Genomic DNA, 20,492 nt, shown 5'->3' with positions numbered 1-20,492 from the left:
TTCCGTCCTGGGGTTGGACGACGGCCGGTGGAGCCCCTCTTCAGCTGCCAGCCCCGTGATGCCGCCTCCCCGGCGCCTGTGGCACCAGCTGCCACACTCTTGTCATGTGGGGAGCCACTCCCCCTCCCGGGCCTCCTATCTCCGCTTCGCAGCAGCCCAAAGGGTGCATTTCCCTTAATTATCAGAACTACGATTTATCAAATACTTCTGTCCCTTTAGGTTCCGCTTGCACAGGCTGTGCTCGTAGTAAACTGAGTGCATGCTCTTATCAGAAAACATAGGTGTTCCTTAAAAAAAGGTTGGGGGGGGCGCCTGGGTGGCTCAGTCCGTTGAGCGTCCGACTTCGGCTCAGGTCATGATCTCACGGCTGGTGAGTTCGAGCCCCGCGACGGGCTCTGTGCTGACAGCTCGGGACCTGGAGCCTGCTTCGGATTCTGTGTCTCCCTCTCTCTCTCTGCCCCTCCCCTGCCTCACGCTCTGCCTTGCTCTCAAAAATAAATAAACATTAAAGAAAGAAAACACAGGCATCCCGAGAACAGCAGGGAAGCTTGCGAGAAATGGCTGTAAGACAAAAATCACTGTCTTCGTTTTTTTTTTTTCCACAACATCTATTCTTTTAACTCCGATTTTTCCACCACGCGCTCCTTACGACGCGTTACCCCAAAAATGACACCACAGGAAAACACGTGGGTGACATACAAAAAGACAATATTTATTTCACTCAAGCTTTCCTACTAAGAAGTTAAACAAGATGACCCCGAGTTTGAAGGCATTACCAAAAAATAATTCTTCACGTTGTTTCACGTATCCCTTCAGTGCCCAGATAAAGGAACAACTTAATGAAAGAATAAGAATGACCATCCTTACAGTGGGTTTACTTAGGTCTGTGGAGAAAAACAATCCATAGAGTTGAGGCATAAAACAGCAAACGAACCTACCAGTTTCCTACGGGTGATGGAAATCTCACTGACGTATTAAAGTTTCCCACGCGCTCCCAGACCTGGGGGTCGCTTTTCCGTAATTATAGAACGGCCCTAGCTAGTCCCGGAACTCGCTGCCCCCTTTTCCCTCGACTATCTTACGGCTAAAAGAGGAGAATGGCACCGGATACAGCTTCCCCGCTTCCAGGCTGTGACCGTCAACACCGGCAGCCCCTCGGTGACTCGTAATACCAAGGCATCCCCCTGGCTGCTATCTACATAGAAAACCAGGGGAAAAAATGGCTTTCGGGGAGGCGTTTAGTGGGTGTGTTGCTTTCTAGAAGCTGCAAAAGACTTGACGAGGAAATAATCTCGCTCCTACACGGGGAAACCAAGTGTCCTTGCCAGAGAACCGGAGAACGAAGTGGGGACATCTACTACGCCCACCCCAATGTGACCTCCAAAAAAAAAAAGAAAAAAAAAAAGCAGCCCAGGGAGGAAACCCGTTGACATCTACCCTTGGCAAGGGATTTCCTCAGAAAGGCCGGGCACATCCCTCCTCCACCCCAGGGCCGGCAGGCTGCCACTCTCGCCCAAACCTGCGGCGAGCGGGCATCTCCCACCGGAGCGGCACCGGTCACGACGCCTGGGCCGCATCCAACAGGTGGATGTCTGCAGAACTTGTGGTCGTCGGGCTTTCAAGTTCCTACCAGGAATCTGAGTCCGTGTGCCTGAGGTGAGAAACACTGGGGGGCGGGGGGGGGGGAGGGCGAGGGGGACCCCTCACTTCCACGCTTCGTTAAACCTGGAGGAAGGAGGAGGAGCAGAGGGGAACGTCTCTGTGCATGTGTTGTAGGGCTGGGTGCCGGTGGAGCCCTCACTTGGTAGGCCAAAAAAAACCCAAACAAAAATGGATACAAATGTTGGAGCCTCAGAAGCTATCGATATAAGATGCAAAACCTACTCGTAACCACTTGGGGCAGCACGGGGGAAGGGGAAGATGGGACTCTCCTCTTCTGAAGCGAACGGCGAAGTTCTTTTTTTTTTTTTCTTTCTTTTTTTAATGTTTATTTATTTTTGAGAGAGACAGAGACAGAATGCGAGTGGGTTAGGGGCAGAGAGAGAGGGAGACACAGAACGCGAAGCAGGCTCCAGGGTCCGAGCTGTCAGCGCAGAGCCCGACGCGAGGCTCGAACTCACCAGCTGTGAGATCACGACCTGAGCGGAAGGCGGACGCTCGACCGACCCAGCCACCCAGGCGCCCCTACGAACAGCGAAGTTCTAAGTGAGGAGAATACCTCCTTTCTGCTTAGAAAAATGCATAGAGAAATAGTAAGCGCTGAAAACCTTCAAACGAACGCACACTCATGCAAGAAGTTACATACAAAACATGCAAGAATCAGTCATTGCTTCTTAGTCGCCTCACACTTTACCTGAGGTGCAGAGTCCTCCCTGCTCTTCTAGGTGTGCTGAGCAGCTTTATATTCTAATTTCTAGCGAAAGGGGACAGAAGGACACAACGGCGGGAACGGGGGGGGGGGGGCCCGATGGGGCAGGGGAAACGGGTACGGGAACCGGGGAGCCGAAAGCTCTGGAAAACGACTGGTGGAGATAGAGGGGTCAGAAGAGAGGCGTCTCAACTGGACCGTCAACCCTTTGAGTGGTGCCTCCCACCCGGGGGCCTAGCACAATCTGGACACAGGCGGAGTATTTGACTGGAGTAGCAGAGGTGAAGAAGAAACAAGACACCATGAGAGATGGCATGGGGCAGATCCCAACGCCCAATAAGGCATTCGACCTCCACTGCCCTTAAAAGCCTGCCACGGCTCTGAAAGGCTCTTGCTGTAGTGGCCACGCTCGTGGCCAACACTGACGCCCGGGCCTTCCAAAGCGGGGCAAGCTGCTGCTCAGGGGGCTGACGAGTCCGGACTGCTAAGGGTTTACAGAGCCACGAACACGCCGTGAGATCCCGAACAACGGATAATAGGTTTCATCAATTTCGTTTGTGATAGATTCCATCAAGTTCGTTTGGTTAGATGCTCGCCGTGACTCAAGTCTGGCATTAGCTAGCGCCTGCATCCAGAATGAGTTTCCTCCCCCCGCCCCCACATAAAATGCATCGGTGTGGTTGGACACAAAGCGTACAAAGCAGGCACAGAACCCTCAGAAGTCGTCACAACTCTGGATAAGATGAACTCTACCGCCATCACCGCTGTTTGCTTTGCCCCCTACTTTGAAGCCTTCGCGAGGGAGGTCTGCTTTTCTAATTCAACGACAATGACTCCGCTCTCTTCGCCAAAGAGCCCCTTGTGTTTAGTTTCTCAGTGCACGACTTGACGTGAAGACCGTGGCTCTTACGAGCTGCCTGTTTTTAAATGGCCCAGTAGTTTCGCTTTCCTTTTAACACGTTCCCAGATAACAAACGGAGAATGGGATGAATCGTCACGTCGAAGGGTAAAATAAATTAGCCCCATCACTGAGAGGCTCTCTTCAGGTTTTCTATCAGCACAACAGAGTCAGTTTCTTCTTTGGTTTGCTTCTCATAGATGTCGTACTTCTTCCAGTGCTGGAAGGGAAGAAAACACACACACGATGACTCTTCTAAACAATGTTCTCTCCCTGAGGACTCCCAGCCAGGGCTTAATTTTAGGTTTGCGTGCATGGAACCATGAGTGTATGCCTTCCTGTTACGGTTTTGATTTTTTTTTTTTTTTGACCTAAGAATCTTCGTCTATTTGAACAATGAAACGAAACAATCAGGAATTAACATGCGAGGTGGGGGGAGAGCGTGGGATCGTGACGCAGCGTTTAAGAGCTATCTCAGAGGAAAAAAAAAAAAGAGCTATCTCAGGAGATACATTTGGGCATCTTCAAAACTGGAAACCGAGTCTTTTGAAGAAGAATAGGGTGGCAGTGCTTTTTCTTACTTTAACTGTCACTTCCTTTATTTTCTTACTACCCAAATGTGACCTCTGTTCCAGAGATAGAATAGGCTCCAAATGTCAACCAGCATCTAGGCCAATGGCGGTATATAAAATGTCCCCAAAAAAGTCTTACCGCAGTTACAACTTTGTAAAGACCCTATATTAACAGTTTCATGTGACAGCATTTGCTAGAACCAGGAATTATGCGTAAGGTGAGCTCATCTTGAGCTCAATGTTAAGTGTGTCTCTTATGGTAAAAGCCAAGATCCTGGCCTTTGCCTTCTTTACTTATAACTCAAGGGAAAGGGTGGAACCTGAGCTCAGTCCCCTCATCTGGAAAATAAAGTCACTAGACGAAACCTGGTGTCTATGCAAACTATGGCGTAAGAGCAGAATCCAGCAGGCTGTTTTTGTAAATAAAGTTTTATTGGAACGCAGCCACGCCTATTGACTTCCGTACCGTCCGTGGCCGCTTTCATGCTACTGCGGCGGAGGTGAGTTGCCGTGACGAAGACCGAAGGGCTCGGTAAGTCAAACATATTGACTATCTAGCTCTTCACAGAAAGCATATGGAGGGAAGACTTGAGAAACGATGCTTAAAATTTCCAACTTCTTCTAAATTATTTAACCCTCACACCCCTAGTAGAAGGGCTAAAATAAAAAATACTGACAATTCCAAGTGCTGCCACAGACACGAGTAACTAGATCCCTCATCTATTGTTGGTGGCAATGTCAAAGAGTACAGCCACTATGGAAGACAGTCTGATGGCGTCTCAGAAAACGAAGCATACACTTACCGCATGACCCAGAAATCCCACTCCCAGGTATCCACCCAAGAGAAATGGGAACATCGATCTACACGCAGACCTCTACATGAATGTTTACAGTAGCCTTTGTTCATAAAAGCCCCAAACTGGAAACGAGCCCAACGCCCTTGAACAAGTGAGTGGCTAAATCAACCGTGGTACAGCGCTATAATGGAATGTCGCTCGGCAACAAAAGGAAATAAACTACTGATACGTGCAACAACATGGATGTCTCTTAGATGCATTATGCCTAGTGAAACAAGCCAGACTCGAAAATGTATGTATTTGATGATTCCATTTGGAGGACATTCTGGAAAAGGTAAAAATTTAGGGACAGAAAGCAGATCAGTGGTTGCAAGGGTAGAGGGTCAGGAGCGAGGGGGTTGACTACTAAGGGGCATGAGGGAACTTTGCAGAGGACAATGAAGATGTTCTGTATCTTGACTGGAGCAGTGGCTACAAAAGTGCATACACTTGCTAAAACTCCTCTAACCGTATGCTCAAAGAGTAAATTTTATTTGGCGTGAATCGAATCAACAAACCGGGAGTTTCGAAAACATGAAATGCAGAGACTTCAAATAAAAAAAAAAACAATCTGAAAAAATTCCATGACCTTGAAATAATGGCTTATTCAATAAATGGCACTAAGACAACTGGCTAAGCATTTGAAAAATAAAGTTAAGCCCCACTTGACGGCCCACGTGTGTAAATTCCCTGCGGATTAAAGACCTAAATGTAAAAAACAAAATCAAGTAAGTTCTAGAAAAATACACTGGGCAACAACTACATAAGTCTGAGATACAAAGAGGCTTCCTACACATAGAAAATAAAGATCTGCATGCACAAAAAAGAAAAAAACTTCCGTACATCGTTAATCACCCTAAATTCCATACAAAGGCAATCAGATGACAAGCAAAGGATTAATAGCTGATAGACCCAAAGAGCTTCACAAACTACAAGGTTTCCAAAAGATGAATATGGAAGGGAAAAAATGGACAATGAACAAGAATTTCACAACAGAATTACTTCAAGCCGATGGACATACCAAAAAATATGAAAGTTGATACATAAAATTAAAACAAGATGCCCTTTGGGGAGCCTGAGTCAGTTGAGCGTCAGACTCTGGATTTCAGCTCAGGTCATGATCCCGGGGTCCTGGCATCGAGCCCCGCATGGGGCTTCGTGCTTCGAGCGTGGAGCCTGCTGAAGATTCTCTCTCCATCTCTCTGCTCCTCTCCCCTGCTCTCACCCGCTCTCTCAAAAAAAGAAAAAAATCTTAAAACAAGATGCCCTTTTCTCATTTGTCAGTTGGCAAGATTTTTTTTTTTAAATTAGATACACTCACGCTAGCAAAGGCGTGGCAAAACCACCACTGAGACACCACGGAGACACTGAGACAGGGTATATAAGTTGGTACAACCCACTTGTCATCTATGCTTCTTGTGAACGATTTCAGAGTATGTGTTCTAGCACTCCCCTTTCCTTAACACGAAGGAATCAGACTCTACATCTGAAACCAGGGTGTTTCATTTGACAACATATATTACATATTTTTATATACCAGTGAAACAGATCTACCTCATTTTCTTTGCCCTGTGCATAATATTTCATTGCCTGAATGCACCATAATTTATCGAAACAGTAACCGTAATAGATATTTACCCTGTATATCCTTTCTGGATGATAATATGTCAATATTAATCACAGAGTTTAAAAAGTGTAATCTCCTTTGATCCGGCAATCTTACTTACAACAATTTATCCCCTCAAAATAATAAAACATATATGCTAATATAGCTTGGAAATGATCCCTATGATAATGACGTTTAGACGTCATCTAAATGCCCAGTAATAGGGACTTGGTTAGGTACATTATGATATAGTCACACGATGGAATACTATTTAGCCATTAAAAAGTATATTATAGGCCAAGGTTGGCAAACTTTTTCTGTCAATGGCCAGATGATAAATATTTTCAGCTTTGAGTCTCTGTCCCAATAACTCACTCTGCTGTTACAGCACGACAACAGCCATAGATAACATGTAAATGAACAGGTATGGCTGGGTTCCAACAAAACGTTCAGGGACACTGACATTTGAATTTCAAATAGTTTTCATGTGCTAAGATGTAGTATTCTTCTTCAGATCTTTTCAACTCCTTAAAAGTATAACAACCACTCTTAGCTTGCAGGCTGTAGACAAACAAGCAGCAGACGGGATTTGGCCCGTGGTCTGTAGTTTACAGAGGAATTCTGGGAGAAATGCAGTGGTCAGCGGCATAGCTTCTGAATCTCCGCAGACGCCACCATAAAGAACACAGCAGGAAACAGAAGTAGGGTAAGTAGAGAGCAAAACTCAGACCCACAGACACAATCTACAACAAAACAGGAACAAAATGATGCCCCCCATGGACCCTGAGATATGAATGGATAGAACAGATCAGAGCCAGCGACAAGAGCACAGTGGAATCCGTCATGGGGGAGGATGGGGGGGAACCAGCAGGACATTTGACAGATACGAGGACTCTAAAATAACCCGGACATCAGCAAGCTAATTTATGAACAGCAAGTGAGCCCGGCACGGGTCTGCCCTTTTGAATAGTGACTGGGTACGAGGAATCCATGGTATAGCCTGGGAGCTGCCCGGGCCTTCTGAACTCTTGAAATCACCCCAAGCTCCCTTCCCGGGCAAAGGGCCACTCTGAGGAGCCACCAGTGCACACAGACTCCACACTGGCCAGGACAGAGACAAGAGAGATCAAACAGAAAGTCCAGGTAGAAGTAGAGGAGGCAGGGCGCGCCTGGGTGGCTCAGTCGGTTGAGCTCAGGTCATGATCTCGCAGTTCACGGGTTCTGGGTTTGAGCCCCACGACAGGCTCTGTGCTGACAGCTCAGAGCCTGGACCCTTCTATGGATTCTGTGTCTCTCTCTGTCTCTCTCTGGCCTTCCCCCACTTGTACTCTGTCTCTCTCTCTTTCTCTCTCAAAAATAAATTTCAAAAAACATTAAAAAAAAAAAGTAGAGGAGGCAAGACAAGGTGGGGGAGATTTCGGTAAGAAACTCACTATATTTTGAACAATTGTAAAAACTGCTAGAAGATGGAACTCCATAGCCATGAAACTGGGGACAAAAGAAAACTATCCTAAATCAAGCCTCCTTCTAAAACATCAGGGAAATGAATTTCATGTAAAAATCAGCAACAGAATAAAATCCTGGCAGAATTAAAACATGCAAGAATGCCCCCTCAAATTACATGAAATTATAGTCCAATATTTTAAAACTAGCTCACATATATTAAGAAAAAGTTATATGATATGAAAATAATGTATATGATGTGAAAGAACATAAACATTTAGAATAAGAACAACTCAGAAATGACCTGTTAAGATTCAGGAAAGAATGAGAAGGAAAAGAAAATCATTTCAGAAATGAAGATTAAGCTAAAAGGAACACAGGGGTAAATGAACACAACAGATAATACCTCAAGAGAAACAGAAGATGAAAAGCAGGGTTTTTTTTTTTAACTAAAAAAAAATGAGGGGGCACCTGGGTGGCTCAGTCGGTTAAGCGTCCAATTCTTGATCTCAGCTCAGGTCATGATCTCAAGGTTCGGGAGCTCGAGCCCCAAGTCGGGCCCTGCACTGATGGTGCGGAGCCTGCTTGGGATTCTGTCTCTCCTTCTCTCTGCACCTCCCCTGCTTGTGCTCTCTCTCTCTCTCTCCCTCCTGAGATAAACAAATAAACTCAAGAAAAATTTTTTTAAAAAAATGAGAGGCCCCTGGCTAGCTCAGTCAGAAGAGCATGTGACTCTTGATTTCGGGGTTGTAAATTCGAGCCCCGTGTCGGGTGTAGACATTTAAAAAACACGAAGGCAGGTAAAGATTATTCAAGAGGATGTAACAAATACAGAAGATGGGCAAAGAAAAGGGAACACAATAACTGAAATCCAGAAGTGGAGACATGTTTACTGAAATTAAAAAAAACATCTGAAACTACATACTGAAAGGGGCACACCATATCCCTCAGAGAATCAGGCCAGGCTGACCAACACCACCACCAAGGCACGTTCTGGCAAAATTATTGGACATTGAAAAAAAAAAAAAAAAACTTCTGACAACCAGACAGAAAAGATCAAGTGTTTGTTTGTTTTTAAGTAAGCTCGACAGCCAACGTGGGGCCCGAACTCACAACCCCGAGATCGAGAGTCGCACGCTCCACAGACTGACTGAGCCAGCCAGGTGCCCCAAGACCAAGTGTTTTAACGCAGAGAGAAAATTATATTGTCAGCCGACTTCGACATTTTATGCCAGAAGAAAGTGGATGCCATATTTAAGATACCCGAGGCAAGAACATGTGAGCCATGGATTTTGTACCTAGCTAAACTGATTTTCAATTATTAACGCAGCAAAGTCCATCAATGTGCAAATAATTCAGGAAATGTTGGTCCCCTGAATCCTCCCTGAGAAAACTTTTAGAGCTTCCAACCACCAAAGTGACTGGGCAGACACGAACATAAAGACCAGTAGTGAGCAGAAATACCCCCGCGGAACGAAGACCAAATGTAGGCTACAGGGGACACACCGTAGTATGTAAGTTACATGCGCTGACAATGCAGACACTGGACAGCTTTCGAAACAGACAGACAGAGGGGAGGACACAGGGAAAAACTGCCCTTTTTAGTGATCACTGAAACTTATTTTATAATTTGTCAAATGCTCAGAAATTCCTTCAGTTGCACCTACTACTTTCTCATCTGTTAAATTCAAATAAAATTAAATATGAGCATGTCGTTAAAACATATCATATGGTTGGCTAAGAGTCTAGACTGGAGAATCAGGATGCCTGGGTTCGGGTCCCACCTCTGACGCCTGCTCGTTAAGTTTGGATCCTAGCTCTGCTGTGTCCTCGCAATGTGATCTGGAGCGAGCCACACGTTACCACCACCCGCCCCCCCTCCTCTCCGCCCCCCCCCCCCCGGCCACCCTGCCATGGTACTTCACCGTCCTCATCCGTGTACTGGAGAGAATACCAACTGCAAGAGGGGATCAAATTAACAAGGGAAGTGCTTAGAAGAGTGTCTGCTACAAAGCAGAAGTTCAGTAAGTACAAGCCATTATTATTGTCGTCATTATTACCCCACTGACCAATAAAAGTTCCATTTCTCTATGTTGTTCCCACAACATTCAAGAGGGTTCTGTCTGGGTCACAGGATGAAGAGTGATTTTTAGCCTTTTCTCTTTTGGTCTTCTGTATTTCTCATGTCTCTGTAATGAACACATATTGCTTTTAAAAGGAAAAATATTTTCATTTTTAAAAAATGCGTGCTGAACATCACACCTTCATTGGTTTCTAGTCATTAGACCCAATGGGTTAGCTGTGGTGGACAGGAAGAAAACCAATTTATTTTAACAAAGTGAACAGCGCAGAAGAGATGGCTTCCAAGAAGACATTCATTTTTTCGACTGCCTTTTTTCATTCCTAAAACCTGGACTATTCTCATTTCCACCCATTATCAGCATCACGGCCTTTTCCTGAGGACTGCTTCTATGAATATGCCTATGTAAGAAAAGGGAACAAATGCTCTGACCTGTTGTTCAATTTCGTAAATTATATGCCAGTCTCATTTCAAAATTACTTGTAGAAAAAAAACTGAACCCACAAAATTACCAGTCCATAATTCAGCTCACACTGCCAATTTTTTAAAACAAGGTAATCAACAACAGAATAATGGCCAAATATGAAAAACATTGTGGATGGAAAACAAATCAGTGTTTGGGAAGCTAACATGACTGGCTTTTGGTTGTTAGTCATCCAATTCTAGAAAAGGCAGCACGCTATACAGGCTTTTAAATTTTAAAGAAATAAATTTCGTGGCACAGTGGAATGCTAAATCCCAATTTAAGAAGACTTTCAAGATTTGGTTATTTCCCACAGTGAATTTTCCATAGAAGTGAAGTGGGCCTCAAGGCCACCTAAGCACCATGCAAAACACTGGCCTTTTGTAGGAATACAAGTCAACAGATTACATGCCCCAGTCTTCTGCAGATCAACGTTCACAAAGAAAGTGGAACAATATGAATTGTGGATCGCCATGCCTCGAAAATCGCTGCAGCTTAAAAGAGACCCAGTTGAGGGGCACCTGGCTGGCTCAGTCAGTACAGCGTGCGGCTCTTGATCTCGGGGTTGTGAGTTCGAGTCCCACGTTGGGGGTAGAGATTACTTAAATAAAAGCGGCGGGCGGGGGGCGACTGAGTGCCTCAGTTGGTTAAGCATCCTACTCTTGATTTCAGCTCCGGTCCTGATCTCTCGGTCATGAGATCGAGCCCTTTGTCGGGCTCTGCAATGAGTGTGGAGCCTAATCGGGATTCTCATTCCCTGTCTCAAAATAAATAAACATTAAAAGAAAAAAAAGAACCAGTTGAATGTGGTGTGAAGGGAACTAATTTGGTACCATTTGAGGTAGCGATGGACCCAAACCCCGCTTCACAATGAAAATGAAAGGGAAAGAATGAAAGGCGTATCTGCCTTCCTAGCAGAAACAGAATTTCAGAACAACCAAAGAGCCTTAGAGTACTAAGGGCCAGCTTATAAATGTAGTTTCGATGATAGGAATATCATCATTTCACAACGCCTGCTGAAATCACTGATTTGATCCATGAGACCAAGCGGCACAAAAAAGCATCCGCTAAAGAGCTGACAGGGTGCTAACTTAGCACCACGAGGACTATCTTCAGGTGGCACGGGGCTGGAAATCAGTGTAAATGGCTGGAGGGGACACCCCGTCAGCACCTTAAACACAGCGCTCAATCTCAGCCTCCCTAACGGTGGGAGGACTGGATACTACCTGTCTCCCAACAAGTGGAAAATTTTTACAATGGACTGTTACACGATAGTAAAGAACAAATCACTTCGAAAGCGCAGCCATACTATTTTGGTTACGTTCCTGGTTTTTCTTTTCTTCTTCTTCTTCTTCTTCTTCTTCTTCTTCTTCTTTTTTTTTTTTTTTTTTGCATTCCTTGTTTTTAAAGATACACACTGAAGTGGGAAAAAAAAAAACCCACAAAAACCAACAACTCAGCAGTATTTGGAAGTCAACTCCAAGTTATCAAGCCGCTTTCCAATCAGGAATGTCAAACTGGCACGGTACTGAAAACATAATTGGTTTCCAAGAAGCGGGGGAAGAATAGATCATTTTTTACGGGTGAAAAAGAAAGGCAGATGCAGGAGGAGAAGCAATTCCCTCCGCACAGCCCCCTGCCCCCAGACATGGCCCGCAGCCCAATTAGTCACAAAGAAAACGGCAAGCGGCGGAGCAACAGGAAGAAACGCTGTTGGCCACAGCGTTACCATGGAGACAAGCAAAACACTGTCAAAACAGTGGAAACCTTAAGGAAAACTATACGGAGGATTTCATTTATTTGCGGCCACACCTACATAAGTTTCTGAAAAGAACCACTATAGGTGGTGTAGCGTGGAAGACGAGCGTTTAGGAAGGGCATGGCTTATTTTTCAGGCTCAGGAGACACCAACTTTGGGCTACGATGGCTTCAGGTTCAGGTTCTGCAATGGCCTCTCTGTATGACAGTCCTGGAGAAAGGTCTCTCAGGCCCCCACTGCCCCCATCTCTAAAATGAAGGGGTAGGACTAGCATCTAAGAGTTTTAAAAATTGACAATTAAAGGTAAATAATTCGGGGCGCTCAGATGGCTCAGGCGGTTGAGCGTCCGACGTCGGCTCAGGTCACAATCTCGAGGTTCGTGAGTTTGAGCCCCGCGTGGGCTCCGTGCTGACAGCTCAGAGCCTGGAGCCTATTTGGGATTCTGTGTCTCCCTCTCTCTGGCCCTCCCCTTCTCACACTCTGTGTGTGTGTCTCTCTCTCAAAAATAAATAAACATTAAAAAAAAAAAGATAAATAATTCAACATGTAAAACATCCACCTCACTGGATGACCCCTAGGGCCATGTTCACTCTATAATTCGATAATTCTAGAAGTAAAAGGCTCATCTTTCTGCTGCATATACAGTTCAATTGATAAGGCTTGGTGCCGTGCAGAGAAAAGATTATTCATTTGCTTAAAAAGAAAACATGAAAATTTGTTCCATTCCCCTTTCCCCTGTCTGGCATTTGTATTACACTTTTAGTTTTAAACCCTGATTTCATTTAATGGTCTGCAACCACCACAAACAAAAACATCTTATGCTTTTAGCGGTCCATCTTGTCAGCGTATCCGCCTCGCTAAATTATAGAATTCTCTGACTCATCAGGATAACATATTATCCTCTAGACAGCAAATTGAAAAAAAGCAATTTTCCCATCTCTGAGACAGATAATTGATCTGATTTTGCTGTCGATGTTACTGCCGTTCACTCTATCACTCAGGCTTGAAACCTTGAGATTATTTTTACTCTGTACCTTTCATCGCCCACAGAGTCCCCAAGTTGTAATGAGTCGCCTTTAATAATGTCTCTTGCGTCAATCTCCCCTGCTACCACCTAAGTTCAAGTCCCTATTATCTCTCAAACTCAGATGGCCAAAATATTCTCTTTTCCCTTAATAACTTGTACAGGGCTTCTTTTATTACAAAAGTAATATGTGCTCATGATAGGCAATCTGGAAATTTCAGAAAGGTAGAGAATAACATCAATTATCCACGCGGTCCTTCTGCCCAGATGATCATTTTGACTCCTTTCTTTCCACTCACTGTTCTATGCGTACATTCGTGTGGTTTTATAAAAGTTAGGATTGTAATGTACTCTGCAGTTATGATGTTTCTTACTCTTGTACCAGGAGCAGTTCGCTGTGACATCAAATGCTTTGAAAACCTAACCTGGTTTTTCACTAATTCTCCATTGTGGGTGTCTCACTGGCTTCTAAAGTCTTCGTGTTAGAGACAGGCGCTGCACTGACCATCCCGGTGCCATTGCTGGATTACCTCCTCATCCTAAAAGTATAATTGTAAGATCACAGATTCTTGTTACGTGTTCCCAAGTTGCCCTCCACAAAGTGCGTGAGAAGTGCCAGGCCCCCACCCCCACCGTCCCACTTGCTGACATGGGCTACTATCGCTCTTTACAAATTGATTGGGCTGGAAATTTATCTTATCGATGCTCTGGCTGTATGTCCTGTATGTATTCGTGAGTCCAAACACGTGTTCACAGATATTGGGCATTCGTACCATGGCACTTGGGCTCGTCTTCATTCTGCTGAGAGGGGTAGCAAACTCAAAGATGTTTCAGGGGTCTGGCACGTGAGTTACCTCAACATGTGAAACCACGGTGGGAACCGGGAACGAGAGGGCCAGAGATGAACTGGAAGAGTGTGCGCCATGCCAAATGGAAAGATTTTAAATATGCCACGCTGGCCAAACAAAGCGTGTATGTGGCAAGTTCAGGACTGGGTTCCCAGGTGGCTCCCATGACTACCCCTCTAATCCATTCCCTTCAGATTGATGTCAGAATGGTACTCCTTTTACCTCCCCATATAAGGCCAGCCGGAATGCGACTCCAAACCTTTTTCTCGGAACTCCCCTACCCCAACCCTCTCTATCAAACGGAACTCTCAGAAGGTAGTGAGGTTCCTGGGGACAAACGCTCTATCTTACAAGAGGCAATGCAGCAGAGTGGAGAGAGAGAGAGAGAGAGAGAGAGAGAGAGAGAGACAGACAACTCCAGGATCAGACAGTTCTGGGTCAAATCCCACCTTACTACCTACTAGCTGTGTGACTGCAGTCAAGTGACTTAGCCTCGCTGAGGCTTCGTTTCCTCACCTGTACTAAAACAAGAAAATGGCACTACGGCACCTACACCAAAGGACGGTTACGAGCATGCAGGAAGGGAATAGAAGCAAAGCACCGAATAAATACACCGTATAACGTACTAGCCTTTCCATGACTGCTTAGAGGCGCTCATGTACCTGCACAGACCCCAACCTCCTTCCTAAGGAAAATAGCCATGACAGCATTTTTCTTTCTTTCTTTTTATTTGAGAGACAGAGAGAGAGAGAGCAGGCATGCGAGTGGGGGAGAGGGGGCAGAGGGAGAGAGACAGAATCCGGAGCGGGCTCCACACTCAGTGCCCAGCCCGACACAGGGCTCGATCACGTGACCCCGGGATCATGACCTGAGCCGAAATCAAGAGTTGGACGCTAGGGGCGCCTGGGTGGCTCAGTCAGTTGGTTGACTGACTGGCTCAGGTCATGATCTTGCAGTTCGTGGGTTCGAGCCCCGCGTCGGGCTCTGTGCTGACAGCTCGGAGCCTGGAGCCTGCTTCGGATTCTGTGTCTCCCTCCCTCTCTCTCTCAAATAAATAAACATTTAAAAAAACAAAAAGAGGTGGACGCTCAACCAACTGAGCCACCCAGGTGCCCCAGAACAGTGTTCTTCAAAGTGTCTCCACAAACTGTCTTGCCAGAACAGGAATCATCTGTGAGCTCCCGTTCACTACGCAGATTCCCGGCACCCATCCCAGACCTCCTGAATCAGACTTTCTGGAGGCGGGGTCCGGGGGTCCCTATTCTTACAAGGGTTTCAGTTGGTTGTGACTCAACTAAAGACGAAGAACCAGTGGTTGCCATATTCACCTGAGTTACACTTGACTTCCGCCGCACGGTGCCCCACCCTCAGGGTCTGGCAGTATGACCATGCCTTGATGAAAGACTGATCCAGAAGAATCCTCCTCTGAAAGCAAATCAGCCTCCCTGCCTTCCTTCCTTAGCTGTATATCATCGCTGCTATTGTGAATCACTTGCTATTAAGAGAATTGTTTGGGGAGGGGCGCCTGGCTGACTCAGTTGGTTCGGCGTGTGACTCCTGCTCTCAGGGTCATGGGTTTAAGCCCCTTGTTGGGGGTAGAGCTTACTTAAAAAAGAAACCGTCTGGGGATGCACCAGAATGGGAAAGCATCCACAGTAATACTAATCGCTAACGCTCACTAAGCACCAGTAATTGTACCGGGCATGCTAAGCAGTCTGTATGTATTAAATTAATCTAAACCACAGAACGACACCAAGAGGCGGGCGCTATCATTACCTTCGTGTTACAAATGAGAAAACTGAGGCACAGAGAGGTTAGGGAAGCTACCTAAGGTCAGACAGATGGTAAATGAGATTTGAATCCAGACAATGTGACTCCAGAGCCCAGGCTATCATGTACTATGCTGTACTATTTCACTAAATTAACTGCCCTGGGCCTGATATTACTAATTTAAGATATATGTAATAATGCTGATATTTATTCCATTTAGTGTCCTTATTATTTTCTTTGGGTGAATGTACTTATCGGGGAAACCTGAAACTCTTCGGTTCCCCTGGGGTCTTCGCTTTTCTAGCCACAAATTCCAGCATGAGAGTCCGCAGCAAACGAACTGTAACAGTTGGGGTGAGTTTGTCTTTGGAGGCCAGCTTTCCAGGCACCAGCATGAACAAAATCTATGTCCATGTTTACCCTATCTTTCTATTTCCCCAAATCACCAAGAGGCAGAAACCCTGCCCTTTGGACTGCTTTCATCTGGAAGGCTCCTCTCACTGAGGGTTTGGATTAAACAGACCCCCTACCCCGGAGAGGACAAAGCCCAGTGATATGAGCTGGGCAAAGTATCCCGAGGACTTCTCAAATGGTCTGCGTAGTTTGAGATACAAAATTTTTTAACTTATTTTTAAAAATTTTTTACTGTCTGTTATTGAGAGACAGAGCATGAGCAGGGGAGGGGCAGAGAGAGAGGGAGACACAGAATCCGAAGCCGGCTCCACGCTTCGAGCGGTCAGCACAGAGCCCGACGCGGGGCTCGAACTCACAAACCGTGAGATCACGACCTGAGCCGAAGTCGGACGCTCAACCGACCGAGCCGCCCAGGCGCCCCTTAGTTTTTATTTTAAGTGGGCTCTATGCCCAAAGTGGGGTTCAAACTCATGACCCTGAGATCAAGAAGTGCATGCCCCACAGACTGAACCAGCTGTGCACTGTGAGATGCAACATTTTAAATCACCTCTTCCTTAATCTTTTAGGTAAAATGTAGTTTAAAATAATCAACTTTGCATTTTCCTTTAGAGAGAGAGACAGCAAGAGAGCGTGTGCAAGCAGGGGAGAGGCAGAGGGAGAAGGAGAGAGAGAATCTTGAGAATCTTAATCCACACCCAGCGCAGAGCCCGATGCAGGGCTTGATCTCATGACCGGGAAATCATGACCCGAGCTGAAATTAAGAGTCGGACACAACTGACTGAGCTACCCAAGTGCCCCAAAATAACCAATTTTGAAATAAAGTACTGACACATGTTACAACATGGATGAACCACATTATGCTAAGTGAAAGAAGCCAGACACAAAAGGACAAATATTGTAGGATTCCACTTACACGAGGTACCCAGAATAGGCAAAGTCATAGAGACAGAAAGCAGAAAAGAGGTGGCCAGCTGCTGGGGGGAATGGGAAGTCCGTGTTTAACGGGCACAGTTTCTATCTGGGATGATGAAAGAGTTCTGGAGATAGCGATAATGGTTGCACGACACTGTGAATGTACTCAATGCCATTGAGATGTATACTTAAAAAGGGTCAAAACGGCAAATTTTCTGGGTTTGTTTTTGTTTTTGTTTTTTACAAATCCCACAGCCTCCGAACAAAACCCAGTTTCGAACTTCATGGAATCAGTGCTTACCAGGCTGTCATCATTCTGGTCTCCAAACATTTCTTTAAAAATCTTGCCAGGATCAGGAATTGGAGGGAATATAATGATCTTGAGCCTTTAAGAAAACAGAGACATTTTTTGATCTAATCTTCCAGTCCACAGGAACGTCCCATTTAAATAAAGGCACTTTATTATTATTTTTTCAACGTTTATTTATTTTTGAGACAGAGAGAGACAGAGCATGAACAGGGGAGGGGCAGAGAGAGACGGAGACACAGAATCCGAAACAGGCTGCAGGCTCTGAGCTGTCAGCACAGAGCCCAGCGTGGGGCTGGAACCCACGAACTGCGAGATCGTGACCTGAGTCGAAGTCGGTCACCCAACCGACTGGGCCACCCAGGCGCCCCACTCTCATCATTTTTAAAACTGTTTTCCAGCTTGGGGCACCTGGGTGGCTAACTGGGTGAGGCGTCTGACTCTTGATTTCGACTCAGGTCATGATCTCGTGGTTCATGAGACTGAGCCCCGCGTCAGCGCGGAGGCTGCTTGCCTGCTCGCTCGCCCCCCCCCATCTCTCCCAAGATAAATTTGAAAAAAACCACAAATGTTTTTTCCAGCTTAAATGAGATCTATTCAAGGGAAAAAAATTGTATACACGTGAGGTGAACAACATGATGTTGTACGTTATGAAACGATGACCACGATCAAGCAAATTAACACATCCATCACCTCACACGGTTATGACTGCATGCGTGGGTGTGTGCGCGCGCGTGTGAGCCATCCCCTATAATTGAATAATAACGGTGCTTTACTCATCATAGGCCAGATGGGGGTTCATTGCTCATAATTTCAAAAAAAAAAATCTTCCGAGAACAGGGTTCATTCCTCTTTAATTTTACTTTCTTCTTTTCTCCTCTCCCCATCTTTACGCCTCAGACTACCCTTTGGTGGCCCCACCTCATCTCCCAGGCTCTGAACATCGGCGTGGCCCAGGGCTCTGTCTCTCGCCCTCTGGCCCTCTCACTGTACGAGCGCTCTCTTCCAGTCTTAGGGCTTTGGGTCCAGTTACACGCCGAGGGCTCCCCAGATTCCATCTCCGGCCCAGACCTCTCCCTGAAATTCCAGATTCATCGCACGTAACATCCCTACTTGGGTGTCTAACAGTCATCTGGAACTGACATTCCAAACTGAGTCCTCCCCTTTGCCCCAGGGCCAGCGCTCCGCACAATCTTCTCCCTCTCAGCCGAAGGCTCCAGCGTTCACCCAAACCTGAGCTCTCCGTGAACCCTCAGTTTCCCTCGGGCCTCACGGGCAAGCGGCCATCAGCAAGCGCTCTCAGCTCTGCCTTCCGAATGCGTCCCACCTCTGACCGCGTCTTACTACCGCCATCACTAACCTCCCAGGCCAGGCTTCCCACGTCTTTACCCCCCAAAACGCGGCAGCACCTTCTGACCAGCCCACCCGCTTCCGTTCCTGCCCGAGCCAGTTCTTCATTCGGCAGTGTCGGTGACCTTTCATGACAGTAAAATCAGGGCGGGTTCCTTTCCCCGCTTAACACTCTGCAACAATTCCCCCTCATGCTTAGGACGAAATCTCAATTCCCCCGCCATGGCCCACATGATCTGGCTCCGCCAACCTCTCCAGCCTCATCTGGCGCTCGCCCCTTGCGCGCACCGAGTGCCGTCTCTCTACCGACCAGAGAGAGACAACTTGGCGAAGTTCTCTTTCCCGCAGCTTTAAAGTAGCAGCTTGCCCTGCATTAATACTGGACGGGTCATTGAATGCGTCACGCTGAGACTTCATTCCAAGCGCTACCGCCTTTGGCCATATTAGGCATCTGAAAGAGCAGGGTGAACACGGGGCCTGTCGATGATCCCAAACACACGCGAAGGGAACGGTGCCGCAGCGGGGCCGCGGGAAATTAACGCGACACCTTCCTCCCCAGAAAATGGGCACAGTAATCCCTCTGGGCCGCGCCATACTACCAAAAGCCGTTGATAGCCAAAGTGCTCCTAATACGCGGGGCAAACACCAAACGCTCTCACGAACAGTAGTAACTGGAGAGGCAGGGCCAACAGAAGCCGCCAAGCCGACCGGGGCGGCCGCCTCACCTTTTGAGATAAAGCAGGAGGACTATGATGGCACCCGCAACGATGACCGGGGTGGCGAGCAGCATGGTTATATAGAACGTGGGGTCGGTGTTCTCACCTGGCAAACGGAAAGCAAACAAAAAGACATGAGAAATCAAACCCTTTTGAGGGGGGGAGAAACAACAAGCAACGGTTGGATCAAACTAGCGAGATCGCAGCTATCTCTGCACTCTACCCCAACCTGTTTTCCAACTCTTCAATTCTATTTTTAAGGTTTTTTAATGCTTATTTATTTCTCAGAGAGAGAGACAGAGACAGAGAGAAAGAGAGACAGAGAGAGAGATTGAGAGACAGACTGTGAGCAGGGGAGGGACAGAGAGAGAGGAAGACACAGAATCCGAAGCAGGCTCCAGGCTCCGAGCTGTCAGCACAGAGCCGGATGCGGGGCTCGAACTCATGGACCATGAGATCATGATCGGAGCTGAAGTCGGATGTTTAACCGGCTGAGCCACCCGGGCGCCCCCAAAACGCTTCAATGATCTCATCCTCCGTTCCCTTAGCAGCGAAAAACAAAGTCCTGCTCCAGTGCCCAACATGCCACAGATGAAAAGACACCTTGAGGGTTGTCTGAAGCCAGGGTATCTTAACTAGTTCCAGACACTATTCCCAATGCTATTACACCTGTTAGAAAGATCATGTCATAAACAGTGACTCTCTCTTCTTGTTGGTCACTTAACCACTACTAGAACACCTAAGGCACTCCTAACTACCACCACTACTATTTTTAACTGAGCATCTGCTACATATGTGATACCGCCCGGAGTGCCTCGATGTGTTTCTATGTATGCTATGGAGAGAGACGATGGTGTCTCCCGTTTATACAGATGAGAAGGATAAGGCTCAGAGAGGGTTAGTGGCTCGTTCAGAAGGGTTTAGTAAGTCAGGCCTCAAATCCGGCACCGTCCAAGTTCCAAAGCTTCTCGATCACTTGAGAAGTTGACTTGCTACGCTTCACACGCAGAATGTCATGTCTGCTTACATGCTCATCTTTTCCACGAGGGCATGACCACCTAGGAAGCATCGTCAGGGCCTAGCATCCCTGTGTTAGCCTCTAAGATGGCCCCAAATGATCCCTGCC

At 46.6% G+C, this 20,492-nt stretch overlaps 1 protein-coding gene across 3 annotated transcripts in view; it reads right to left on the bottom strand.

Annotated features, from left to right (window-relative positions):
- Positions 1 to 2,342: 2,342 nt before the first annotated feature.
- The window catches only part of IL13RA1 (interleukin 13 receptor subunit alpha 1), a 57,508-nt gene continuing 39,358 nt past the window's right edge, over positions 2,343 to 20,492 (bottom strand). The window contains exons 9-11 of one of the 3 annotated variants that reach the window (XM_030304671.1): positions 19,376 to 19,472; positions 17,295 to 17,379; positions 2,343 to 3,486 (exon numbers count right to left, since the gene is read on the bottom strand). In XM_030304671.1, the coding sequence (XP_030160531.1) occupies positions 3,394 to 3,486; positions 17,295 to 17,379; positions 19,376 to 19,472 (275 nt within the window). In that variant the 3' untranslated portion in view covers positions 2,343 to 3,393. Of the gene's footprint in view, positions 3,487 to 9,814; positions 9,913 to 13,342; positions 13,589 to 17,294; positions 17,380 to 19,375; positions 19,473 to 20,492 lie in introns of those variants that run through there. The other 2 variants (XM_030304672.1, XM_030304673.1) reach the window with 2 other exon arrangements.

The sequence above is a fragment of the Lynx canadensis genome, chromosome X (genome assembly GCF_007474595.2).
Source record: "Lynx canadensis isolate LIC74 chromosome X, mLynCan4.pri.v2, whole genome shotgun sequence".
Taxonomy (NCBI): Eukaryota; Metazoa; Chordata; class Mammalia; order Carnivora; family Felidae; genus Lynx; species Lynx canadensis.
Note: the sequence above shows the minus strand (reverse complement) of the source record. Positions and strands in the feature narration are given on the sequence as shown.